This window comes from Chiloscyllium plagiosum, unplaced genomic scaffold, assembly GCF_037043375.1.
Source record: "Chiloscyllium plagiosum isolate Xiang-an unplaced genomic scaffold, Cpla_swu_hap1 HiC_scaffold_29, whole genome shotgun sequence".
In the NCBI taxonomy this organism is placed as follows: Eukaryota; Metazoa; Chordata; class Chondrichthyes; order Orectolobiformes; family Hemiscylliidae; genus Chiloscyllium; species Chiloscyllium plagiosum.
The window spans coordinates 734,521-762,466 of NW_028270167.1; the positions used below are offsets into that span (position 1 = coordinate 734,521).

At 41.9% G+C, this 27,946-nt stretch overlaps 1 protein-coding gene across 1 annotated transcript in view; it reads right to left on the minus strand.

Annotated features, from left to right (window-relative positions):
* LOC122540570 (rho guanine nucleotide exchange factor 12-like) overlaps window positions 1-27,946 on the minus strand; it is a 78,315-nt gene that overhangs the window by 34,345 nt on the left and 16,024 nt on the right. The window contains exons 4-12 of the mRNA XM_087976271.1: window positions 26,631-26,777; window positions 22,978-23,063; window positions 18,901-19,026; window positions 18,262-18,376; window positions 17,537-17,643; window positions 14,568-14,645; window positions 14,332-14,407; window positions 10,571-10,738; window positions 7,369-7,456 (exon numbers count right to left, since the gene is read on the minus strand). Of these exons, the coding sequence (XP_087832397.1) occupies window positions 7,369-7,456; window positions 10,571-10,738; window positions 14,332-14,407; window positions 14,568-14,645; window positions 17,537-17,643; window positions 18,262-18,376; window positions 18,901-19,026; window positions 22,978-23,063; window positions 26,631-26,777 (991 nt within the window). The remainder of the gene's footprint in view (window positions 1-7,368; window positions 7,457-10,570; window positions 10,739-14,331; window positions 14,408-14,567; window positions 14,646-17,536; window positions 17,644-18,261; window positions 18,377-18,900; window positions 19,027-22,977; window positions 23,064-26,630; window positions 26,778-27,946) is intronic.

The window sequence follows — 27,946 nt, forward strand, 5'->3', positions numbered from 1 at the left end:
CTCCCAGATGCCAGGATTTGAGATGTCTCGGATCGTGTTTTTGGGATCCTTAAGGGGGAGGGAGAGCAGTACAAGTCATGGTCCTCATAGGGTGGAAGCTCAGAGCTAGAACAAATAGAGTTGTTACCTGTGCCACGTGATAGCGAGGCGAGAAATAGGGAGAGATAGCAGTTGAACACGTGGTTACAGGGATGGTGTGGGAGGGAGGGATTCAGATACCTGGATAATTGGTGCTAATTCTGGGGTTGGTGGGACCTCTACAAATGGGATGGTCTTCAACTGAACCAGAGGGGTATTAATATCCGGGGGGAAGGGGGTGGTGAAATTTGCTGATGTTCTTTGAGAGGGTTTAAACGAGGTTGAGAGTACTGAGGTCATGAATAAGGTTCAAAGTCACAGGAGTGTCTAGGAGTCGGTTTGAAGTGTGTCTACATCAACACCAGGAGCATCCAGAAAGTGGGTGAACTTGCAAATTGGGTTGGTACCTGGGACTTTGATGTTGTGGCCATTTTGGAGACATGATTAGAGCAGGGGCAGGAATGGTTATTGCAGGTTCCAGGATTTAGATGTTTCAGTATGAACAGGAAAGGTGGTAAGGGGGAGGTTTGGCATTATTAGTCAAGGACAATTTTACGGTGGCGGAAAGGACACCTGAGGACACATCTACTGAGGTAGTATGGGCTGAGGTTAGAAACAGGAAAGGAGAGAAACTCCCTGTTGAGAGTTTTCTATAGGCATCCGCAAAGTTCCATAGATGTAGAGGAAAGGATTGCAAAGATGATTCTGGATAGGAGCAAAAGTAACAGGATAGTTGTTGTGGGGGACATTAACTTTCCTAATATTGACTGAAAAGACCACAGTTCAACTACATTGGACAAAAGCTTGACCCATCTAATGTGTGCAGGAGATCTCCTGACACAGTGTATAGACAGGCCAACAAGAGGCGAGGCCACACTGGATTTGGTAACCCAACCACGTGTTAGATTTGGAGGTAAGTGAGCACTTTGATGATAGTGACCACAATTTGGTTATGTTTACCTTCGCGATGGAAAGAGATAAATATATATAGTAGGGCAAGAATTATAATTGGGTAAAAGACAATTATGATGCGATTAGGCAAGATTTAGGAGGCACAGGATGAGGAAGGAAACTGCAGGGGGTGGACACAATTGAAATGTGGAGCTTGTTCAAGGAACAGCTACTGCGTGTCCTTGATAATTATGTACCTGTCAGGGCAGGGAGGAAGTGGTCGAGCCAGAGAGCCGTGGTTTACTAAAGAAGTTGAATCTCTTGTCAAGAGGAAGGAGAAGAATTATGCAAAGATGATATGTGAAGGCTTAGTTAGGGCGCTTGAGAGTTACAAGTTAGACAGGAGAGAGCAGGAGGAGACGTCTTTGGCACATAGAATCAAGAAAAACCCTAAAGCTTTCTATAGATACGTCAGGAATAAAAGAATGACTACAGTAAAATGAGGGCCTGCCAAGGACAGTACTGAGAAGTTGTGTGTGGAGTCAGAGGAGATAGGAGAGGTCCAAATTAATATTTTTCATCAGTACTCTTACAGGAACAAGACAATGTTGTCGAAGAGAATACTGAGAAACAGGATACTAGACTATTCAGGATTGAGGTTCACAAGGACGTGGTGTTAGCAATTCTGGAAAGTGTGAAAATAGGTAAGTCCCCTGTGCCGGATGAGATTTATCAGAGGATTCTCTGGGAAGCCAGAGAGGAAATTGTAGAGCCTTTGGCTTTGATCTTTATGTTGTCATTGTTGACAGGAATAGTGCCAGAAGATTGCAGGATAGCAAATATTGTTCCCTCGTTCATGAAAGGGAGTAGAGACAATCCTGGTAATTATAGACCAGTGAGTCTTACTTCAGTTATGGATAAAATGCTGGAAAGGATTATAAGAGGTAGGATTTATAATCATCTAGAAAGCAATAATTTGATTAAGGATAGTCAACACGATTTTGTGAAGGGCCAATTGTGCCTCACAAACCTTACTGAATTCTGTCAGGTGACCAAACAGGCGGATGAGGGTAAAGTGGTTAATGTAGCATATATGGATTTCAGTAAAGCATTTGATAAGGCTGCCCACATTAGGCCATTGCACAAAATATGGAGGCGTGGGATTGAGGGTGATTTAGCAGATTGGATCAGAAATTGGCTAGTTGTAAGAAGACAGAGTGGTGATTGATGGGAAATGTTCATCCTGGGATTCAGTTACTAATGGTGTATCACAAGGGTCTGTTTTGGGGCCACTGCCTTGTCATTTTTATAAATGACCTGGATGAAGGTGTAGAAGGCTAGGTTAGTAAATTTGCATATATTACGAAGGTCAGAGGCGCTGTGGATAGTACTGAATGATGTTGCAGGTTACAGAGGGACATAGATAAACTGCAGAGCTGGCAAATAGAGTTTAAGTGTTGAAAAGTGAGAGGCGATTCACTTTGGAAGGAGTAACAGGAATAAAGAGTACTGGGCTAATGGTAAGACTCTTGGTAGTGTATAACAGCAGAGAGATCTCGGTGTCCATGTACATAGATCCCTGAAAGTTGCCACCCAGGTTGATAGGCTTGTTAAGAAGGAATACGGTGTGTTAGTTTTTATTGGTAGAGAGATTGAGGTTCGGAAACACAAGGTCAGGTTGCAGCTGCACAAAACTCTGGTGCGGCTGCATTTGGAGTATTGCGTAGCGTTCTGGTCACCGCATTATAGGAAGGAGGTGGAAGCACTGGAAAGAATTCAGAGGAGATTTACTCGGATGTTGCCTGGTATGGAAGGAAGGTCTTACGAGGAAAGGCTGAGGGACTGGAGGCTGTTTTCGTTAGAGAGAAGGTTGAAAGGTGACTTAATAGAGGCATGCAAAATGATCAGAGGGTTAGATAGCATGAACAGTGAGAGCCTTTTTCCTTGGATGGTAATGGCAAGCACGAGGGGACATGGCTTGAAATTGAGGGGTGATAGATATAAGACAGATGTCAGAGGTTTGTTCTTTACTCAGATCGTAGTAAAGGTGTGGAACGCCATACCTCCAACAGTAGTAGACTCATCAACTTTAAGGGCATTTAAATGGTTACTGGATAAAGATATGGATGATATTGGAATAGTATAGGTTAGATGGGCTTCAGATTTGTTTCACAGGTAGGCACAACATTGTGGGCTAAAGAGCCTGTACTGCGCTGTAATGTTCCATCCTCCTCATTTCCATTTTCCTTCAATGTCATAGATCCCTCAAACTTCAGGATCCAATCCTTGACATCATGAAACCATGTCTCCACAAGCTATCACATCTTATTTATTTACGATGTTACCAACTCATTTACTTTGTTTTGAATGCCATACATACTCAGATATGGACCCTTTAGTTTTTTCTTTTATGTCACCTTTGTAACTTTGCGCCTTGACTGTTGGTGTATACCTAGGGCTTTTTTTGTCTCTGCTCCTTCCTGCCATTCTTTGACCCTTCTTGCCCATATTAATTATCCTCTATTTCTACACTTGGATATATCACATCTTTCCATATTTGATCCCTTCCCCCCACTATTTAGCTTAAAATACTCTAATACCCTCATCACTCTGTTCCAGTATGATTCAGGTACTCACTGTCCCAATGGTACACAGTCTTCACTTTTTCCAGGGATCGTATAAATGGTCAACAAATAGATGCCCACTTCTCCTACACCATCTTTGAGTCACATGTTAATATCCCTAAATTTATGTACTCTGCACCAATGTACATGGCTTAAGTAATAACCTAGGGAGGTTCTACTTTTCAACTTAACACCTAGTTCATCATACTTTCTAAGCAGAACATTTTCCTAGTTCTGTCTATGCTGCTGCTATCTACATGAACATGACCACTGATCCTCCTCACTCCCACTCCAAATTTCTCTCTAGAGTTAAGAAGACTTCCCAAATCCTGGCACTGGGCAGGCAACACAGCTCTGTGCATTTCACAAGACCAAGATCCAAAGTGAACTGTTCCCTAGATGTTTACAAACACCACACAGATCCAGAAAACTGGAATCATTAAAATGTTATGAACAAGTACAGAAGCTCATCAGAAAGGCTAATGGGATACCTTTAGAGGACTAGAAACCATTCCCACTGACTGGGTCTGGAACTATGGAGCATAGGTTAAACATTACAGCCAGAACTTTCAGGAGTGAAATTTGCAAAGACGGACATGTGATGGACATCACAAGTTTAAAACACACTGCAGCGATGGAAATGCTGCTGAATCAATTGTTAATTTTAACCAGAGTGGACAGATTTCTGTTAACAAAAAGGATATGGAAAAAAATACAGCAATGTGGAGATAGTTTATAGATCATTCAAAGTCTGAATAATGAACAGGTTCAAGGCTAATTGGTTTCATACTATACTAGTTTGAGGATTAACTGAAGCGTTATAGCAGAGTTAAAATTTCTTGTCTTCTCCCTGTATCCATATTCTGAGTTAGAACACTACTCCAATTTGCTTTAAAACAATTCTCAGTCACAATATTACAAAAGTCACTTTTGTAAAGTACAGAAGTCCCGGGGTTACGAATGCCAGATTTACAAACCAACCTCCAGCTTCTTATTTAAAAATTATTTTACGTATCTACTCCGACTTACATACAAATTCGACTTACAAACAGCAGAAAAAGCAGAACTTGTTCATAACCTGGGGACTTCCTGTACTGTGTTTTCACTTCTAAAATTCTTCCACTTTCTCCTTGAGCAATAACTAAATGATTTCCACCTGATTATTGATTCACTGATCAGAAAACCAATCTTTATGTTGGCTCTCAACATCTTTCTACATTTTAATGAGATCAATTAGATTCTCACTAATATTGCAATCCAGTTTTAAAAAAAAGTCATTTACACCCTAATCACTCAGAGTCAGAGTCCTACAGCATGGAGACAGACCCTTCGCCCCAAATTGGTTTATGCCGACCAAAGTGTCTATGCACGCAACCCCATTTCCCTGCACTTGGCCCATATCCTTCTAAACCTTTCCTGTCTATGTATTGTCTAGGGTTGGTCGATTTGAGTTACAGGGAGAGGTTGAATAGGCTGGGGCAGTTTTCCCTGGAGCGTCGGAGGCTGAGGGGTGACCTTATAGAGATTTATAAAATTATGAGGGGGATGAATAGGGTAAATAGACAAAGTCTTTTCCCTGGAGTAGGGGAGTCCAGAACTAGAGAGCATAGGTTTAGGGTGAGAGGGGAAAGATATAAAAGAGACCTAAGGGGCAACGTTTTCATGCAAAGGATGGTGTCTCTATGGAATGACCTGCCAGTGGAAGTAGTGGAGGCTGTACAATTATGACATTTAAAAGGCATCTGGATGGGTATATGAATAGGAAGGGTTTACAGGGATATGGGCCAAGTGCTGACAAATGAGACTAAATTGGGTTGAGATATCTGGTTGACATGGACAAGTTGGACCAAAGGATCTGATTCCGTGCTGTACATCTCTATGACTGTTAATGTACTTGCCTCAACCACTTCCACTGGCAGCTCATTCCATATGCGTACCACCCTCGGTCTAAAAAAAGTTGCCTCAGGTTCCCTTTTATTCTTTCCCCTCTGACCTTAAAACTGATGCCCTCTTGTCCTGAATTCCCCAACCCTGGGAAAAAGACTAAATACATTTACCCTATCCATACCCATCATGATCTTATACACTTCTATAAGATGCCTCCTCAATCTCCTATGCTCTCAAGAAAAAAGTCCTACCTTGTTCAACCTCTCCCTATAACCCAGACAAGGGGTCCTGGCAACGCCTTTGTAAATTTCTTCTGCACTCTTAATAACATCCTATAGCAAGGTGACCAAAACTGAACACAATATTCCAAGTGCAACCTCACCAACATCCTGTATAATTGCAACATAGCTTCGCAACTTCTATTCTCAGTGCCCAGACTGATGAACGCCAGTGTGCCAAAAGCCTTTTTCATTGCCCTGTCTACCTGTGACTCCACTTTCAGAGAACTTTTAAATTCTGAAGAATACCTGCTTGACCTTTCAGTGGTTTAATGGACTTCCCAAAACAGGGCTCTCAAAACCTCATACAAGACTCAAAACAGTCTAACCAGTATTTTGCATAAAATCCACATCTTTTGCTTGCTTCTATATTCAAGACATCACAGCATCCCATTAGGTCTGTTCCATATGACTCAAGACCTCACTGTTCAGGAAGTTCCATTTTAATTTTTCCTAATGGGTAGAATGTCATTTCTCGACTTTTTAAAGATTCAGTGAAGGAACATGAGCATCACCGACTGGCCCTGCATTTATGGTCTATCCCTAGCTGCCTTTCAGAAGGCAGTGGTGAGCTGCCTTCTTGAATCGCTGCACTCCATGTGCTGTAGGTAGAACCACAATGCCATTAGGGAGAAAATTCCAGGATTTTGACCCTGCAACTCTGAAGGAATGATAATATACTTCCAGGTTAGGATGGAACTGGTCAATGGTGGTGTTCCCATGTCTCTGCAGCCCTTGTCCTTCTAGAAGATAGTGGTTATGCGTTTAGAAGGTGCTGTCTAAAGAGCCTTGAACATCAGCACATCATGTAGATAGTACACATTGCTGCTAACTAAGCCTTGATGGTGGAGGCTCTGAATGTTTATGATTATGGTGCCAAACAAGTGGGCTGCTTTGCCCTGGTAGGTATCGTAAAATTCAATCCATACCGTCAATCCATATGACATTTTATAAATTCCTATTTTGGAAAGAGAACCAGTCTGACTCAAGATTGGAATACATACAGACTCTAACCTCACACCTTCAACGTACTGTCTGAACTGAGATATCACTTTTAAAAAATTAAACCTTAAGTTATCAATGTGACTTGAAAGAAGTTCTGAAATTTACATTTTAATGAACCCAAAGCTGCAACTCATTCTAAAAGATGAGAGACTTAAAAGCAATCTAGGTTTGTTCAAAATATCGTTTCAGTTGCATGACACTGTGACGTGTTGCTATAAATTCTGTGTGTTATGATCCTGCTCCACAGCTAACTGATGAAGAAGCAGTGCTCCGAAAGCTAGTGCTTCCAAATAAAACTGGACTATAACCTGGTGTTGTATGATTTTAAACTTTGTCCACCCCAGTCCCACACTGGCACCTCCACATCATTTATATGGCTAGTTCACAGTCGGTATCTGGTCAACAGTAACCCCTAGGATGTTGATAGTGGGGAATTCAGTGATGATGGTACCATTACATGTTAAGGGATGGTGATTCAATGGAAGTAGTATTGCCTGGTACTTACATGGTACAAATGCTACTTGCATTGGGGCATGGACTGCTTTTGTACAACCAATGTTTTGGAATACAAAAATTTCAAATTTGCAACTATGCTACATGCTTACGTTTTTCGTTCAGAGACTGTCTGGGCTACCAGTTCATAGATCTGTGCACCATCAGTTGATGTTGAGATGACAAAGAAAGCCTTATTATCTGTAATAGACAAGAGAAAATGTCAGCAAACAAGTAACCAGTAAACATTTCTCAGTTTGCCCTTGCCAATTCTTGTACCAGAATGTGAAGCTTAGCAAGGTTAGGTCTCATGGAATACAGGGAGAACTGCCATTTGGATACAGCACTGGCTCAAAGGTAGAAGACAGAGGGTGGTAGTGGAGGGTTGTTTTTCAGACTGGAGGCCTGTGACCAGTGGAGTGCCACAAGGATCGGTGTTGGGCCCTCTACTTTTTGTCATTTACATAAATGATCTGGATGCGAGCATAAGAGGTACAGTTAGTAAGTTTGCAGATGACTCCAAAATTGGAGGAGGTGTAGTGGACAGTGAAGAGGGTTACCTCAGATTACAACAGGATCTGGACCAAATGGGCCAATGGGCTGAGAGGTGGCAGATGGAGTTTAATTCAGATAAATGCGAGGTGCTGCATTTTGGGAAAGCAAATCTTAGCAGGACTTCTACACTTAATGGGTCCTAAGGAGTGTTGCTGAACAAAGACACCTTGGAGTGCAAGTTCATAGCTCCTTGAAAGTGGAGTTGCTGGTAGATAGGATAGTGAAGGCGACGTTCGATTTGCTTTCGTTTATTGGTCAGAGTACTGAGTACAGGAGTTGGGAGGTCATGTTGCGGCTGTACAGGACATTCGTTAGGCCACTATTGGAATATTGCGTGCAATTCTGGTCTCCTTCCTATCGGAAAGATGTTGTGAAACTTGAAAGGGTTCAGAAAAGATTTACAAGGATGTTGCCAGGGTTGGAGGATCTGAGCTACAGGGAGAGGCTGAACAGGCTGGGACTGTTTTCCCTGGAGTATCGGAGGCTGAGGGGTGACCTTATAGAGGTTTACAAAATTATGAGGGGCATGGATAGGATAAATATACAAAGACTTTTCCCTGGGGTCGGGAAGTCCAGAACTAGAGAGCATAGGTTTAGGGTGAGAGGGGAAAGATATAAAGAGACCTAAGGGGCAACTTTTTCACGCAGAGGGTGGTACGTATATGTAATGAGCTGCCAGAGGATGTGGTGGAGGCTGGTACAATTGCAACATTTAAGAGGCATTTGGATGGGTATATGAATAGGAAGGGTTTGGAGGGATATGGGCCAGATCCTGGCAGGTGGGACTAGATTGAGTTGGGATATCTGGTCGGCATGGACAGGTTGGACCGAAGGGTCCGTTTCCACGCTGTACATCTCCATGACTCTCACAAAGGAGGGAGAAGTCACTGGTTCCTGAAGGTGGCCACACTGAAACAGAAGGTCATTCAACCCTTGGCCTGTTTCACATTAAATTAAATGTTAAGGATTTTTTATTTAATTCCTACTACGGTCTCGATTATGGACTGAAATAGGAAAACTATTTAAAAACCAAAGATTGTTGTAGAATTGCTGCATTTTCTAAAAGCAAGTAACCTGATACTCATTGTAGGTGTTGTTTACCCAACTGTTCATTCAGTCATGAAAGCCCACTTACAGCTAAGCTGGAGCCAGGGGGCTATGTACAAACAAAGATTTAGCTGACAAGTAGTTATTGGTCTATGGACTAGTGACCAGTTACAGATGACAAAAACCTCCTGCCTGCCAACAATGTGTGGTTAGCTCCTAGATAGCTGAACAACTTAGGGATATAAATGCGTGGGTTAAGCAAATTGACCTCCACAAGACAGGAGCAAACTCTTTTCTCTGCAATAAGAACCACCTTAACCTTGAAGAAAGCAGTTTATTTTTCCCTTAACAGGCTATGACTCTCAACCAGAAAGCCAGAGACTTTATAAGCATGAAGCAGCCACCCTGCACCTTCTCCAAGCAAATGAAAACATCTGAAGGAGGAGAATCCAAGGTTCAGCACACCCTGACAAGCTAAAAGACTATTCCCATGAACCCTGTGAACAGGGAACGTTGAACTGCCTTCCCTATCTTGCTCTCTGCCCTTCACAATCATATGATTATTTTCTTGCTCATGTATGTGCACGTCCACACATGCGTGTATCAGTTCAACTTAACTAGCTGTTAATTCAACAAAGGTTCATAGCTGTTTATATATTTATTTGCAATAAATTGCAACTCAAGTACAGAAACCTGGTCTGTGCTTTCTGTTAAACCAGAGGAGAAAGTGAGGACTGCAGATGCTGGAGATCAGAGCTAAAAATGTGTTGCTAGAAAAGCGCGGCAGGTCAGGCAGCATCCAAGGAGCAGGAGAATCGATGTTTCGGGCATGAGCCCTTCTTCAGGATAGCCCTTCCTGAAGAAGGGCTCGTGCCCGAAACGTCGATTCTCCTGTTCCTTGGATGCTGCCTGACCTGCTGTGCTTTTCTGTCAAACCAGTCTGAAAGACAGATAAATTGCAGAGTTCTGTATACCTTTTCAAATCTTGGTTACTTTTGTGGGGAGTCCAGGATTAGCAGTGCTTGATCTTCAGCACGCTATACCAGTGAAGCACAACATGAATGATGGCTGATCTGCAATTTACCTCCATTAACTGCCCTTTGTCCCATATACCTCCATTAACTGCCCTTTGTCCCATAAACCTCCATTAACTGCCCTTTGTCCCATAAACCTCCATTAACTGCCCTTTGTCCCATAAACCTCACTCAAGCAACACAGAAGTTTCGTCAATCTCACTTCTGAAACTTCCAGGTGATCTTAAACTTTGACAACTTTCTTCAGGGACCGTGCTCTATTTTTCACTTCCCTTTATGAAGAGAATACTTCCTGACATCACTCTTGAACTGTCTGGGACAGAATTTAGCCAGACCAGACAAAATTATTTCTTTCTATCTATCTAATTAAATCCTTTAATTATATTGAACACCTCAACCACATCAATCTTCTAGACCTGAGAGAACACAAACCTCCGTTATGTAACGTAGCCTTGGAAGGTTGTTAATCTGGAAAAATATTGAGATTACACACATCAACAAAATACACAAATCAAATAAGATGTGTCACCAGGCAAATGTTGATGAATTCATTAGAATAATCAAGTGCATTCCTAATTAGTGAGCTTCTGACTATCACTGCATCTCTCTAACCTCCAGCGTTAATTTCTTTCTATCCAAAAGTATCAGAGTGTTGACCTGGGCAGATGAATAGCCTGACCTGTTGCGACTTCCCGCACGAGCACAGCAGACAGCTTGATGATGGGGCTGAAGATGTGTTTTGTGTCTGCATTGGCAGCAAGGTTCTTACTGTGACATTTCAACACCAGTCGCTCATCCTGCTTCTGAGACAGGACCAGGATATCCTCCAACAGCAGAGTGTAGAGATCTGGAGATAATGGAAGGATTGAACATCAATGATAGGTGTGTAATGCTCAGCATCAGCACTGTCTTACATTGCGAGAATTATAAACTTTCAGAACTGTGCAGCAAAATATATATCTAAACTCAATCTGTCAAACCTTTGTTTCAAATACAATTTCAGGATGAAAAAAAAACATAAATAGAACATAGAACATAGAAGAATACAGCGCAGTACAGGCCACTTGGCCCTCGATGTTGCGCCGATCCAAGCCCACCTAACCTACACTAGCCCACTATCCTCCATATGCCTATCCAATGCCCGCTTAAATGCCCATGAGGGAGAGTCCACCACTGCTACTGGCAGGGCATTCCATGAACTCACGACTCGCTGAGTAAAGAACCTACCCCTAACATCTGTCCTATACCTACCACCCCTTAATTTAAAGCTATGCCCCCTTGTAATAGCTGACTCCATACGTGGAAAAAGATTCTCACTGTCGACCCTATCTAAACCCCTAATCATCTTGTACACCTCTATCAAGTCACCCCTAAACCTTCTTTTCTCCAATGAAAACAACCCCAAGTGCCTCAGCCTTTCCTCATACGATCTTTCTACCATACCAGGCAACATCCTGGTAAACCTCCTCTGCACCCGTTCCAGTGCCTCCACATCCTTCCTATAATATGGCGACCAAAACCGCACACAATACTCCAGATGCGGCCGCACCAGAGTCTTATACAACTGCAACCTGACCTCAGGACTCCGGAACTCAATTCCTCTACCAATAAAAGCCAGTACGCCATATGCCTTCTTCACCGCACTATTTACCTGGGAAAAATTTTTATTAGATTACTTACAGTGTGGAAACAGGCCCTTCGGCCCAACAAGTCCACACCGCCCCGCCGAAGCGCAACCCACCCATACCCCTACATTTTACCCCTTACCTAACACTACGGGCAATTTAGCATGGCCAATTCACCTGACCTGCACATCTTTTTGGACTGTGGGAGGAAACCGGAGCACCCGGAGGAAATCCACGCAGACACGGGGAGAATGTGCAAACTCCACACAGTCAGTCGCCTGAGGCGGGAATTGAACCCGGGTGTCTGGTACTGTGAGGCAGCAGTGCTAACCACTGAGCCACCGTGCCGCCCACTTACACCGAGAACATCCAGGTGTTTGCACAATAAACCAATATTTCTATGGATTGGTGCTTCAACAGAGACTTAGATCAGGAGCTTTGTTCTAACACTTCAGGATTGGGGTAAAGGCACTGAAACCCAGTCACTGTAGCCCCTACTATTTACAACTCCCCTTTGCACTATGGAATAGAACCAAAACAGGCACAATCACCGAATAGCCTTCTTCTGAGCCGTAACAATCCTGTGATGCTGTGATTCTCTCGTGCTTAATGCAGCGTTATACAATAAGCCTTGTGATTGATCAGCAGTTCACACCAAGGCTCAGTTAATGTTTCTTAGTGAATTTCAGGGGAACTCTTACCCTAAAACACTCGAGACACAGAAACTTGAACCTTTGCCTGGAGGCAGTTGCACACCTTTGTTTAATTACTATCTTAGACATAACTGACAGGCAGAGGCAGGATAATACAACTCAGCCAGGCACCTTAGTTCAAATTATCAAGAAATAGAATTGTTATGGGTGCACTGAGAAAATTTAGAGCCTCCTTAATAGTAGTTATACTGTCAGGAAGAGCATTAAATAAGGAATAGAGCTTAAAGCAAAGGTAATGTAGAAATCATGGGAAATTTAATCACGGTACATAGACTGGATAAATCAAATTGGCAAAGCTGGATAAAGCTGAAAATGTGTTGCTGGAAAAGCGCAGCAGGTCAGGCAGCATCCAAGGAACAGGAGAATCGACGTGGATAAACTCAAAATTGAGTTTGCTGAACGTGTTTGTGAGAGTTTCTTGGAGAAATCTGTTCTGAAACTAACTAGGGACAAAACTCTTCAGATTTAAGGTAGAGTGATGAGGGTAACGGATTGCTTAGTGATATTATAATCAAAGATCCTCTGTGGATTAGGTGGTCGTAATATACCTGAATATCATTTCGGGTTTGAGAGCAACAGGTTGGTGCCCAAACCAAAAATCTGAAATTTGAGCAATTCCAAAGTTATAGATACGAAGGAACAATTAGTAAATATATTCAAAAGTATGAAATAGTAAACAGGAGAAATATGCAAATAAATTATTTAAATTTGCAATTAAAATGCTTAATTTAAATACAAAAATGTGGTGAGAAATGATGTCCACTAGGCTGCCGAAAAACAGTATTTGATCAAAACAAGAGCTTTACAATCTTCAAAGAATAGTAACAAGTCTTAAGATTCAGCAGTTCTAGAAACCAGAAAAGGGTCACCAAAAAATGAATGTAAAAGGAAAAAGTGAAAGGAGAGTGACTGAGTCAGGAATAAAAAAAAATTGTAAGAACTTTTACAAGGTTATAAAAAGGAGATCAGCTAAATTAATGAGGGGCAATGATAAAATGACAGATATGTGACAAGTATTTTGTGTCCCTTTTTTTTTAAAAAGGAGAAGACAAATTATAGAGCAGAAATAAATTTAAGCAATTAATATCTCCACAAAAAAAACTGGACAAATTTGAGGAACTAAAATCTCCAGACCACAATGACTTAAATCCTGCGTTTCAAAAGAGTTAGTTGTAGTAATAGTGGACACACAAGCTCTGATTTTTAACAATTCCCTAGATTCTCGGACAGTCCTAAGGGATTGGAGTTAGCAAACACAACATTATTCAAGAAAGGAGAGAGAAATAATAGGAAACTGTTCAGTTGGCTTGATATCAGTCATCAGGACTATGCTAAAAACACTTAGTAACAAAGTCTCAACAATGCTCTTCAAAAAAAAAATCAATGATCAGATAATGTCAGCAATTTTGAACGAAAAGATGATGTTTGACAAGTCTGCTAGCATTTTTTCAGTATTGTATTACGAGAAGTGTGGACAAAGTAAATGACAAAAAACTGTTTCCATTGGTGGAATGATCGCAAAAAAATGAGCAGAGATTTAAGGTAATTGTTGAAAGTGATGGCAACACAAGGAAAGGCTTCTTCACATTACAAGTGGCTAGGATCCGAATGCTCTGCCTGACAGTGTGAGGAAGACACTTTGATCAAGGCATTCAAGAGGCAATTTGATTATTATGTAAAAAGGAAGAATGCGTAGGGATATGAGGATCAGCACTGAAAAAAGAATGGAGAAGTTGGGATTGTTTTCTGTAGGGGTTGGAGAGAATAGGCAAGGAGAAACTGTTCTGGTCTGTAAGGGGATCAAGAACAGTGGCAACAGATTTAACAAGTGCTTTACAAAAGAAGCAAATGAAGAAAAAATATTTTCACACAACAAACACTGCCTGGAAGTGTGTGGAGGCAGCTTCACATGAAGCATTCAAGAGGACACTGACTGGTTACTGAAATGAAACAATGCACAGAAGTATGAGGAAATTGTAGCAGAATAGCACCAAGTCAGGATGCTTATGTGAAGAGCTGGTACAGACACAATATTCTCAATGGCCTCCTTATATGCTGAAATAATTCTGATTCCATCTTCATGTTGTAATGCTGTTACTCACCGATTGTTTTGTCTTTATTTACTCGCCAGGTTAGAGGCCCTTCATGAATCATGTTCCGCTTTGTAAGATCCAGATTCTTAAACAAAAAAAGTAATTACAAATTACACTAAAAGCAAAAGAGGGTCTTAATTTGAGTTATCAATCATTTTGTAACAGGTTCCTGGCTCTTTCAGATTCACCTCTTTACCTTCAATTATTGAGGAAGGTTTGCGCTTTCTTTTTGGTCAGTTACTCACCCGAAATTCCTCAATCAGTGGGTAGTCTGACTGCTTTAGGCTGGACAGGTCCAGGCGACGCTGGTAATCTTCCAACCGCTGATGGAAACAAATAATCTATTAACTTCTGCAAGACAATGCCGATCGAATCTAACAATCACAAAATAACAGCTCTCCAACCCTCCTTCCCAGCCCTAAAACAACATCATTTCAAGTTTGAATAATAGTCAGCTAATAACTCTTTGGAAAAGACGACAGTGCCTCACAAATCTCGGGCTCCTTTAGTCAATTCCTTCTGTCCTTAGCACCAATATGCTACTGGCTCAGAGCTGAGCAACTAGACAAGGATCGCTGGGTATTTATTATAATTTAGCAGCCAAGAATGGGTGACAGTGGAGACAGGAAAGCAAATAATTCAACTAGAAACAAACTAAACATTAATGACTATATCACAGACCTCTGGAAACTGCCACTGGTGCGACAGTTCATCTTTGGTTTGTAATGAAATTATTCTGATTTAGAAGCTTGGATCTAGTTTCAAAGTCATGTGTGATACCTTGATGGCAAATCAAGTGAAGCCATCAAGTGAGCTGGGTACTCAGGCACCAAATTTGTTCTCTAAAAGGTACCCTTTTATTGCTTTGAGTGGAAGGACAGGTAGCAATCTTCCAAGAATCCTTAGATTCTGGGAAAGTCCCAGTCAACTAAAAACTGCCAGTGAAAACAACCCTAATCTGTCCAAGCTCTCTCAACTAAAGTTCTCCAGACCAGGCAAAACCCTGACAAATCTCCTCCTCTTCAGTGTGGTCACATCTCTTCTGTATGTATATTCCAGCACTGGACACAATACTCTTAACTGCGGCCTTGCCTCTCTGTTCAAACTACATGCCTCGGTAAATAAAGGCAAGTATCCAAAATGATTTCTTAACCACTTTATCCACCTGATCTGCTACCTTAAGGAAACGGTGTACACACATGTTAAGGTCCCACTGATTCTTTGGTGCTTCCCAGAGTTCTACCATTGATCATGTATTTCATTGCCTTGTTTGTCCCGCCCTAGTGCATCACCTCCCATTTATCTGGACTGAATTCCATTTACCACTGATCAGCCCATCTGACCAGACCGTCTATACCCTCCTGTAATCTAAAGCGACCTTCCTCAATATCATCTCAACAATTTTCATCATCTGAAAACTTGATCAATCTTCTTACATTCAAATCTAATTCATTTATGCATGACCACAAAACAGCAAGCCCCCAATACTGACCCCTGCAGAATCCTAATGGACACGAGTTTTCAGTCACACAAACAATCCTTGACCACCACTCTCTGCTACTTTGCAACTCAATCGATTCTGGATCCAATTTGCAAAATTTCCTGGTATCCCATGGGCTCATATCTTGGCTATCAGTCTCCCATATGGATCCTCACCAAAAGCTTTGTTGAAAACCAAGTCGACTCTGTTGAATGCAATGCCCTCATCTACACATCTGGTTACCTCTCTGAAAAGTTCAATCAAATTGATCAAACATGACCTCCCCTTAACATAGTCAAAGAGTGTGGTGCTGGAAAAGCACAGCTGGTCAGGCAGCATCTGAGAAGCAGGAGGGTCAACATTTCGATCACAAGTTCTTCATCAGGAAACCAATGAAGAGCTTATGCTCAAAACGTCGATTCTCCTGCTCCTCGGATGCTGCCTGATCGGCTGTGCTTTTCCAGCACCACACTCTTCAACTCTGATCTCCAGCATTTGAAGACCTCACTTCCTCCCTTTAACATATTCATGCTGACTTTAGTTTCCAGCATCTGCAGTCCTTGTTTTTACCACCTTTACGATTGATCCTTACTTCTCCAAGTGCAGGTTACTTCTATCTCTCAGAATTGTTCCAATAGTTTCTGTACTATCGAGGTTACAGTGATTGGCCTGTAGTTTCCAGATTTCTCTTCCCTTCTTGAATAATGGTACCACGTTGACTGTTATCCAGTTTCCTAGCACTTTTCCTGTGGCCAGAGAGGGCTTGAAAATTATTGCCAGTGCCCCTGTTATTTCATCCCTGGCCTCACTCAACAGCCTGGAATGCAAATGATTTAGAGGATACATGAGAGAGAATATTTTTTTCACCCAGAGACTGGCAGATATATGGAACGTGCTGCCTGAGAGTGTAGAGGAGGCAAATCCTCTCTCAATATTTAAGACACATCTGTGCGAGCACATAAAGTCCTAGGGCACAGTCAGCTATGGACCAAGTGCTAGTAAATAGGATTACTGTAATTTGGGTGTATGTTGGTCAGCATGGACATTGTGGGCCGGAGGACCTGCTTCTATTTGTATAGCTCTATGATATTTCCTTGGCCCAAGGAGATTTGTCTACTTTAAAGGCTGCCAGACCACTCAATGTCATCCGTAGAATTCTTTACCACAGAGGGTAAAAAAATTGTAGTAAGTATATGTAAGGCTGAGATAGACAGATTTCTAATTATAAAAGAATCAAGAGTAATGCGGAAAAGGGAGAGAAGTGAAATTGAGCATTATCAGATCAGCCATGATCTCACGGAATGAAAAGACCCAACGGGCTGAATAGTCTACTTCTCCTCCACTGTCTTACGGTCTTAAGATGTGAAGCGAATGCCACTGGCAAGCCCAACATTAGTTGCCCAGCTCTAATTACCCTCGAATTGAATGGCTTACTGGGCCATTTCAGAGTGCAGTTAAAGTTCAATCACATTGCCGTGGATAGGGAATCAGATGTAAGCCAGATTCCCTTCCCTAAAAGGACATTAGTGAAACAGATGGGTTTTTACAACAAACAGTAATGGTCATATGGTCATTGTTACTAAGATTAGCTTTTAATTCCAGATTTATTGAACATTTTTAGTTTAAGGCAAGTCCCACCAGTCAGGCTCCTGTGGAAATCAAACTGCATACTCATTGCCTCTGTGCAGCAGAGTAAGGAACACCACCAAGAGCTTTCTCTGTTGAAATACTGACCTGTTTATTCTCAGCTTCTTTCACAGCCTGATTCACAAAATTCAGAATCTGCCTACAACATTCTGCAGCTTTCTTCACCTTCTTTTTCTCTTCATGTTGCTCTGGATCTAAGGATAAAAGAGATCTGTCCCATTAGGGAAAAGATTTTCATCCTTCTCCAGAAAATTCACAAGGTTTAAATTAAACCAGCTTAAAACTAGATTGCATAGAGCAGCAGATTTAACCTCAACAGTTCAGTATGAGGAGAAATGTATACAATGCAAATTAGCATATAAAATGTCCTCAAATCTTAAAGAACGAGAATGCAGAGGCTCTCCTGGTTTTTAAAGAATTAGCAGCTACACACTAATTGCATGAGAACTGTCTGAAATTGCATTGACACCACACTCACACAACAAACCTTACACAAGACAGAATTTGGATGGATTCCTGTGCCTGTGCTTAGCTGCACAAGCCTGCTGCCACCTTTCTTCATATCAACATATTGTCCTATATCCAACTAAACAAAGTGAACACAATGAAACACAGATTATCACTCATCACGGCATGATTCAGTTTAATTTCCTTGAATTACTCTCTCTTCTTCCTCCTTTGATCACGTGCTGTAGTCCCACTGTATAATCTTATCATTCTGACAATTCCATGACTTTTCCAGATCTAGAATCTGGCACTTCAATCTAAATCATTCAGAGGTTCTCCCTCATCTGACTCCAGAAGATCCGTACCTGTGTTTTTAGCAATATTCTCCAGAAGCAACGGGTATTTTGTCAGTCTCTGCATTTCAGTCGGGATGATGTCCTTTAACTGCAGTCTTCGGCACTGTGGATTACTCTGTGCCTCCTGCAACAGATCACATTATTAAGGTGAATCCTTGCTCTTCCTAAGTTGCATTACCAATTTTTAAAAAGTCAGTCACTGTCCTTTATGAATCTTGCAACTTCTTTCCTGTGACCCACTCCTACTAATTTCTCCATTCAACTGCGAATCCTCGGTGCTGATACTCAGAATTACACTATTACATTTCTGACAGAAAGGGACTCACTGAGATTATTGCAGATCCTTGCCCCATATTTTACATCAACAATATTTTTCTACCTCACTTGATCAATACAGTTTGTTTATGGTCAGGAAAGGAAGGAGTGTTTGATGGGGACAGTATAGAGGGGTCTTCACTCTGTACTTAAGTTCACATGGTACCTAGTCTGGGAGTGTTTGATATTGAGAATGTAGAGTCAGCTTTATTCTGCATCTAACCTATGCTGCGCTTGCCCTTGAGTGTGTTTTGGGACTTGTCCTGATGCCTTATTAAAACCTAACATTTCAAACCCTTTCATGCCTTGCAGTTAGGATTTGGAGGCTCTCACCTGAATAATCGCCTGGAATCGTGCATCTTTCTTCTGTTTTGATTTGATGAGTTCTAGGGCAAATGGCTGATTACTGCAGAAAGTGGCAGCAGCTCGTTTAAACTTCTCCTCTTCTGAGCAGCTGAACTAGAAAAATCAAGATTTGGAGATGCCGGTGTTGGACTGGAGTGTACAAAGTTAAAAATCACAACACCAGGTTATAGTCCAACAGGTTTAACTGGAAGCACACTAGCTTTCGGAGCGTCACTCCTTCATCAGGTGATAGTGGAGGGCTCAATCCTAACACACAGAATTTAAAGCAAAATTTACAGTGTGATGTAACTGAAATTATACATTGAAAAATTGATTGTCTGTTAAACCTTTCATCTGTTAGATTACCATGATAGCTTCACTTCTTTCATATGTAAATCACAAAAACCCTTTTTTAAAAAGTTGCATTCTCAGGTTAGCTGTTAACAATGGTGATAGCTAGACAATATGTTGAAGGTGTTAGCCCCCTGTGTTCTCTGTCTATGCCATGAAGTTTAGATTGATTCTAATCTAAAAAGTGAGATAACGGAGTTTTACATGAATTCGTGCAGTTTTTGAGCAAAGTACAATGTAACTCTGCAATGTAACTTGCAGGGTTACATTGTACTTTGCTCAAAAACTGCACGAATTCATGTAAAACTCCGTTATCTCACTTTTTAGATTAGAATCAATCTAAACTTCATGGCATAGACAGAGAACACAGGGGGCTAACACCTTCAACATATTATCTAGCTAACACCATTGTTAACAGCTAACCTGAGAATGCAACTTTTTAAAAAAGGGTTTTGTGATTTACATATGAAAGAAGTGAAACTATCATGGTAATCTAACAGATGAAAGGTTTAACAGACAATCAATTTTTCAATGTATAATTTCAGTTACATCACACTGTAAATTTTTGCTTTAAATTCTGTGTGTTAGGATTGAGCCCTCCACTATCACCTGATGAAGGAGCGACGCTCCGAAAGCTAGTGTGCTTCCAACTAAACCTGCTGGACTATAACCTGGTGTTGTGTGATTTTTAATTTATAAAAATCAATCAGGATTTATTCATACAGGCACCAATCATGAACCAGATAACAGTACAAAAATGTCAATCCCATACAAGGCAGAATTCACAATCTTAGACAAGAGATTGTTTAGTGTTTTGAGATTTGAACAAAGATGACAATACTAGTATTAGGGTTATAGTTCAAAATTATTGATCTCTAGTTATCCAAGTGGAGAGATACTTCGTTCTTGTATCATTGCAGGTCTTGTGGTGAGCTCAAATTACTGTTAGGAAGAGAACTCAAAGCCTTTGACCTATGAATAATTACGAAGGGGCAACAGATATCTAATTCAGATTGCCGTAAAATGCAGAAAAAAATCAGAAATAATGCTGATCATGTTTTTGATGATGGAGATCATGGGTCGCATTCATGCAAAAAGTGTACCCTGCATATGGTATACACTGCAGCCAAACTGAGTCAGTGCTGGAGTGGGAGGATACAGAGCCAATACATAAAGCACCAATCATCTTTGTCCTGAACTGTTTTAACAATGCTTTTGCATTTGCCCAGTGTTCCCTCACGTTCTGACCCTGGGTCTTCAGCTGATGGGAAGCTCTGGGATGGTCAGTAGTGAGGCATTTGTCTGTCTCCAACCTCTGACCTAATCCCTATTAACACATTAATCAAGTATTGGTCCTGTTAAAACCATGGTCAATAGTGACTCTTTAGATGTCAATAATTGGGACTTATTGATTGGTGTTCATGGAAGTCACACAGACAGTTGGACTGCCTATCTCACGGTCAAATGTTCCTTTCCACCTGAGACGAAACCTGGATATTATTCTGATTGCGATACAAAATCCATCCCACCCTGGCAATGTTTTTCTACAACATCTACCACTGGGGAGATGGTACAGAAGCCTGAACACACGCACCAGCCAGTTTTGTAACAGTTTCTACCCTACTGTTGTCAGGGTATGAATGGACTCTCAAACTCTTAACATTCACCTGTATCTTGTGTTTTTACTTTTGCTGCTGTTTACCCATTATTTACTTATCTATGCTACTTAACCCTGATCTGCATGTATTGCTCGCAAGACAAAGCTTTTCACTGTGCCTCGGTACATGTGACAATAAAATGAATTCAATTCAATTCAGGGAACTATAGACCAGTGAGACGTCGGTGGTGGGCAAGTTGTTGGAGGGAATCCGGAGGGTCAGGTCGTACATGTATTTGGACAGGCAAGGACTGATTAGGGATAGTCAACATGGCTTTGTGCTTGGGAAATCATGTCTCACAAACTTGGTTGAGTTTTTTGAAGAAGTAACAAAGGGGATTGATGAGGGCAGAGCAGTAGATGTGATCTATATGGACTTCAGTAAGGCGTTTGACAAGGTTTCCCGTGGGAGACTGGTTAGCAAGGTTAGCTCTCACAGAATACAGGGAGAAGTAGCCATTTGGATACAGAACTGGCTCAAAGGTAGAAGACAGAGGGTGGTGGTGGAGGGTTGTTTTTCAGACTGGAGGCCTGTGACCAGTGGAGTGCCACAAGGATGGGTGCTGGGTCCTCTACTTTTTGTCATTTACATAAATGATTTGGATGCGAGCATAAGAGGTATGGTTAGTAAGTTTGCAGATGACTCCAAAATTGTAGGTGTGGTGGACAGCAAAAAAGGTTACCTCAGATTACAACAGGATCTTGATCAGATGGGCCAATGGGCTGAGAAGTGGCAGATGGAGTTTAATTCAGATAAATGCGAGGTACTACATTTTGGGAAAGCAAATCTTAGCAGGACTTATTCATTTAATGGTAAGGTCCTAGGGAGAGTTGCTGAACAAAGACACCTTGGAGTGCAGGTTCATAGCTCCTTGAAAGTGGAGTCACAGGTAGATAGGATAGTGAAGGTGGCATTTGGTATGTTTTCGTTTATTGATCAGAGTATTGAGTACAGGAGTTGGGAGGTCATGTTGCAGCTGTACAGGACATTGGTTAGGCCACTGTTGGAATATTGCGTGCAATTCTGGTCTCCTTCCTATTGGAAGGATGTTGTGAATCTTTGAAAGGGTTCAGAAAAGCTTTACAAGGATGTTGCCAGGGTTGGAGGATTTGAGCTATAAGGAGAGGCTGAACCGGCTGGGGCTGTTTTCCCTGGAGCGTCAGAGACTGAGGTGACCTTATAGAGGTATACAAAATTATGAGGGACATGGATAGGATAAATAGACAAAGTTTTTTCCCCTGGAGTTAGGGAATCCAGAACTAGAGGGCATAGGTTTAGGGTGAGAAGGGAAAGATATAGAAGAGACCTAAGGGACAACTTTTTCACACAGAAGGTAGTACGGGTATGGAATGAGCTGCCAGAGGAAGTGATGGAGGCTAGTACAATTACAACATTTAAAAGGCATTTGGACGGGTATATGAATAGGAAGGGTAGGGAGGGATATGGGCTAGGTGCTGACAGGTGGGGCTAGATTGGGTTGGGATATCTGGTCGGCATGGACGGGTAGGACCGAAGGGTCTGTTTACATGCTGTACATCTCTATGACTCTATAATGGTATGAGCTGCTACTGGAGGAATTGTGCATCAAACTAAATATTGTGCAATCACCAGTGGATAATTCTCTCCTAGAATGATGTGTGGGGGGGGGGAAAATCGCTGATAGAATAATTAGAGAAGGTTAGGCTTAGGACACTGCTCTGAGGAACTCCTACAGAGATATGCTGGGGCTAAGCTAATTGACCTCCAACAACCTCAAGCATCTTCCTTTCAGAATGACTCCAACACCAGACGGTTTCTCTTGCCAACAAATTGATCTCTTTCAACTTCTGTTGGGCCTAGTGACACAAAGTATTTATGGTCCAATTTTCTCATCATTGAAAGGTTGTGTAGCCCTGACTTCAACATGTTTTAATACGAATGTGTTAGTGCACAGCAAATGAATCCAGATGTTGCAGTTACTGTAGAAGAGTTATTTCAGCTGCAGTCTGTACTTCTTCAAGTAAGGTTCTATGTAATCTCTTTTCAAGGTCACAATGGTTAACACAGATACACTTACCCAGCTCAGCAGGTCTTCTCCAATCTGATCAACCACAAAGTTTTCATTCCTTTTCCAGACTTTCCTCATCTGCTCATTTAATGAAACTGGGAAAATAAACAGAGCTCAAAAGATCAAACATTTGATCAAATTTTACACAAATTTCAAGTTGTTTCAAGGAGGAATGATTGGGAAATTTGCAGAAATAATAAAAAATGGATAGATAGCTGATGAGGAGAGCTGGCCAGAGTTGATTGGAAAGGAAGAAGTGGCAAAAGCGAGGATTGTGGTTGCTGGAGATCACAGAGTCAAAACATGTGGCGCTGGGAAAGCACAGCAGGTCAGGTAGCATTCTGAAGAAGAGCTTTTGCTTGAAACATTGACTCTCCTGCTCCTCGGATGCTGCCTAATTGGAAAGGAAGCCTAACAGGAAAGATGCTGGTGCAGCAATGGCAGGAGTTTCTGGGGTAATTCAAGAGGCACAGCGGAAATGCATCACAAGGAAGAAGAAGAAACATTTTAAAGGGAGGAAGAAGCAATCATGGCTGACAAGGGAAGCCAGAGACAGCATAAAAGCAAAAGAAAAAGCATGAAATGCGGTGAAGATTAGGAGGAAGCCTTTAAAAACCAGCAGAGGATAACTTAAAAAAAACAAAAACGGGTGGGAAGATAAAATATGAGGATAAACTAGCTAGTAACATAAAAAAGACTACAAGAGGTTTTTTTTTGTAAAGATAAGAGAAAGGCAAGAATGGACATTGGACTGCTGGAAAAGGAGTGGGCGGCACGGTGGCACAGTGGTTAGCATTGCTGCCTCACAGCGCTAGAGACCCGGGTTCAATTCCCGCCTCAGGCGACTGACTGTGTGGAGTTTGCATGTTCTCCCCGTGTCTGCGTGGGTTTCCTCCGGGTGCTCCGGTTTCCTCCCACAGTCCAAAAGATGTGCAGGTCAGGTGAATTGGCCATGCTAAATTGCCCGTAGTGTTAGGTAAGGGATAAATGTAGGGGTATGGGTGGGTTACGCTTCGGCGGGTCGGTGTGGACTTGTTGGGCCGAAGGGCCTGTTTTCACACTGTAATGTAATCTAAAATCTAAAATCTAATCTAAACTAGTAATGGGAAACAAAAGGAGCTGAATAGGTACTTTGCACCAGTCTTTACAGTGGAAGACACCAACAGCATACCAGAATTTTGAAAGTCAAAGGGCAGTGATAAGTGGAGTGGCAATCAATAAGGAGAAAGTAATGGGGAAGCTGAAATGTCTGAAGGTGGATAAATCACCCGAAACAGATGGACCAGACCAGAGTTCTGAAGAAGATAGCTGAGGAGATTGTAGAGACACTGGTGTGATCTTTCAGGAATCACTAGGGTAGGGGAGGGTCCCAGAGAACCGGAAAATGGCTAATATAACACCCTGGTTAAGAAGGGGGAGAGAGACAGATAATAGGAAATTATGAACCAGTTAGCCTGGCCTCCTTTGTTGGTAAGATCTTAAGAGTCCATTATTAAGAACAAGATTGCGGAGTACTTCGAGGTGCATTGTAAAAAAGGGTTGAGTCAGCATGGCTTCAGCAAGGTGAAATTACGCCTGACATCTCTGTTGGAATTCTTTGAGGAGGAAATGAGCAAGTTAGTAAAAGAGAGCCAGTGGACATGATCTATTTAGATTTCCATAAGCTCTTTGATAAGGTGCTGCATAGGAGGCTGCTAAACAAGACAAGGACACATGGTGTTAGGGGGTAGATACGATCACGGATAGAGGATTGACTTACTGGCAGAAGGCAGAGAGTAGGGATAAAGGGCTATTTTTCAGAATGGCATCCAGTGACAGGGGTCAGTGTTGGGACCACAACTATTCACATTACACATTAAAGATCTGGATGAAGGAACTGAGGGCATTGTTTTAAGTTTGCAGATGGAGAGGCAGGCTCTGTTGAGGAAACTGGCAGTCTGCAGAAGGACTTAGGCATGCTAGATGAGTGGGCAAAGAAGTGGCAAATGAAATACAGTGTGGGGAAAGTGTGAGGTCATGCACTTTGCTAGGAAGAATAAAAGCATATTTTCTAGATTAAACTATTTTCTAAATGGGGAAAGGCTTCAGAAACCTGAAGCACCAAGGGTTTTGGGAGCCCTGGTTCAGGACTCTCAATTTAACATTCAGGTTCAGTTGGCAGTAAGAAAGGCAAATGCAATGTTGGCATTCATTTCAACAAGGCTAGAATAAAGGAGCAGACATATACTGCTGAGGTTGTATCAGGCTCTGATCAGACAAGAATTTTACAAGAGTTTTACAAGAATGATACCAAGATGAAGGGCTTGCCATATGAGGAGCAATCGAGGACTGGTTCAAAACTCGATGGGATTTGATTGGGGGAGTGGGGTGGGCGCTTCTGATTGAAACTTACAGAATTCTCAAAGGCCTGGACAGAGTGGACATGGAGATGATGTTTCCAGTAGTAGGAGAGATTAGGAGAATGCCAAATCTTCGAACATATTTAAGACAAAGATAGATACACAGATTCTTGATTAGTAAGGGACTCAAGAGTGACAGGGAGAAGGCAGGATAATAGGTGTGAGAAACAAATCAGCTATAATCAAATTGGCAGAGCAGATTCAAATGGGCCAGTTGGTCTAATTCTATTCCTCTATCTTATGGCCATGAGATTGCAAATTGTGTTTGAATATGACTCTGCTATTGTTGGCAGCCCACAGAGCCTCATCGATGGCCATTATCGAGTTGTTAGATGTTTTAAGACCATCCAATTTAGCACAGTGACAGTGCTAGAGAACACGATGGAGCTTATTCTCAATAAGAAGGTCGGAGTTCATCTCAAGGACTGCACAGTAGTCACTCTTACCAATACTATCATGTATAGATGTATCTGTGACAGGCATCTGATGATAATAAGGTCAAACGTGTTCTGCCCTCAGCATATCCAGTCCAACAGCAATGTCCTTTAGGACTCAAGCAGCTCAGTCAGTTGTCGTGCTGCCAAGCCAATCGTAATGGTGGACATTGAAATCCGCAGCCAGAATACATTCTGTGCCCTTGCAACCTCACAGCTTCCTCCAAGTATTATTCAATATGTTCATCAGCTGTGGGGTTCAGTGGGTGGTAATCAGCAGATTTCCTTGCTGTTTGACCTGACGCCATGAGTGTGCATGGTGTCCAAAATCAATGATCAAAACCCACAGGGCAACACCTGTTCGATTGTGTGTCATTGTGCCTTCTCTTCTACAACAGGCAAGCAAACAGGCTGCGTTTGCAGAGTCTTGCAGAGATGTGATTGAAATCTGAAGTAATTTTAGTTACCAGTTCCCATGGCAGTCAACTAGAAAATCAATCCCTCTCAATTTCAATCACTTTACAGGTTGGCTATTTAAGGCTGTAATAAGGACTATTTTCTTCTTTCAGAAGATGTGAACCTTAAAACCCTCTAAACTAGAGGGATGTGGATGAACAGTTACTATATTCAAGGCTGAGGTCAATAGATGGATTTTTTGGACACTAAAGAATCAGGAATTATAAAAGGCCAGGTGGGAAAATAGTGTGGGAGTCAAGAAGCAGCCATGATCCTGTTAAACAGTGTGCTTGAGAAGCCCATATGACCCATTCCTGCTACTATTTCATATGTTCCTGAAGCAGCTACAAGTCCCATCACAACCCTGACTTACTGTGAAGCTGCAGAATTTCATCAAGGTTGGAAAATATGCTCCTCACTTCAGCTGCAGGTAAACTGCCATCTCGCATCATCTTCTGGTAAAAGATTACATCCAGAACTTTCAGCATTCTGATGTGAGCACGCTCAGTGTTGAAAAGTTCTATCAAATTATCAGAAGCAAAAAAACAAATTGATGATTAGAGATAAATTGCAGATTAGAACTCATAGGACACTCTCACATGGCTTCCTAAAATCATATTAGAGAACACTGCACAAGTGACAAAAGCAAACTGCTGGAAAACCTCAGCTGGTCTGGCAGCATCTTAGACAGAAAGCAGAATTAACCTTTCAGGTCCCCTCTTTTGTCCATCAATTTCTGTTTTTGTTTCTGATTTCTATGATCTGCAGTTCTTTCAATTTTTATTTACTATGCACCCGGAGGTCCACTGCACTTACTCCCTTGCCTCTTCTTCATCTGACCCTCTGCAATCTCTCCATACTTGGTTGATCTTATTGAGTCCTATAACCACACTGTCTCTATGATTCCCAATCACAAAACAGTTCCCCCATTTAGAACATAGAACATAGAATATAGAACATAGAACATAGAAGAATACAGCGCAGTACAGGCCCTTCGGCCCTCGATGTTGCGCCGATCCAAGCCCACCTAACCTACACTAACCCACTATCCTCCATATACCTATCCAATGCCCGCTTAAATGCCCATAAAGAGGGAGAGTCCACCACTGCTACTGGCAGGGCATTCCATGAACTCACGACTCGCTGAGTAAAGAATCTACCCCTAACATCTGTCCTATACCTACCACCCCTTAATTTAAAGCTATGCCCTCTTGTAATACCTGACTCCATACGTGGAAAAAGGTTCTCACGGTCAACCCTATCTAAACCCCTAATCATCTTGTACACCTCTATCAAGTCACCCCTAAACCTTCTTTTCTCCAATGAAAACAACCCCAAGTGCCTCAGCCTTTCCTCATACGATCTTCCCACCATACCAGGCAACATCCTGGTAAACCTCCTCTGCACCCGTTCCAGTGCCTCCACATCCTTCCTATAGTATGGCAACCAAAACTGCACAATACTCCAGATGCAGCCGCACCAGAGTCTTCTACAACTGCAACATGATCTCAGGACTCCGGAACTCAATTCCTCTACCAATAAAAGCCAGTACGCCATATGCCTTCTTCACCGCACTATTTACCTGGGTGGCAACTTTCAAAGATCTGTGTACATGGACACCAAGATCCCTCTAATTTAACGCAACACTCCCCATAAACCTGCTGTTTCCTGCTCCATTCAGCCACAAAA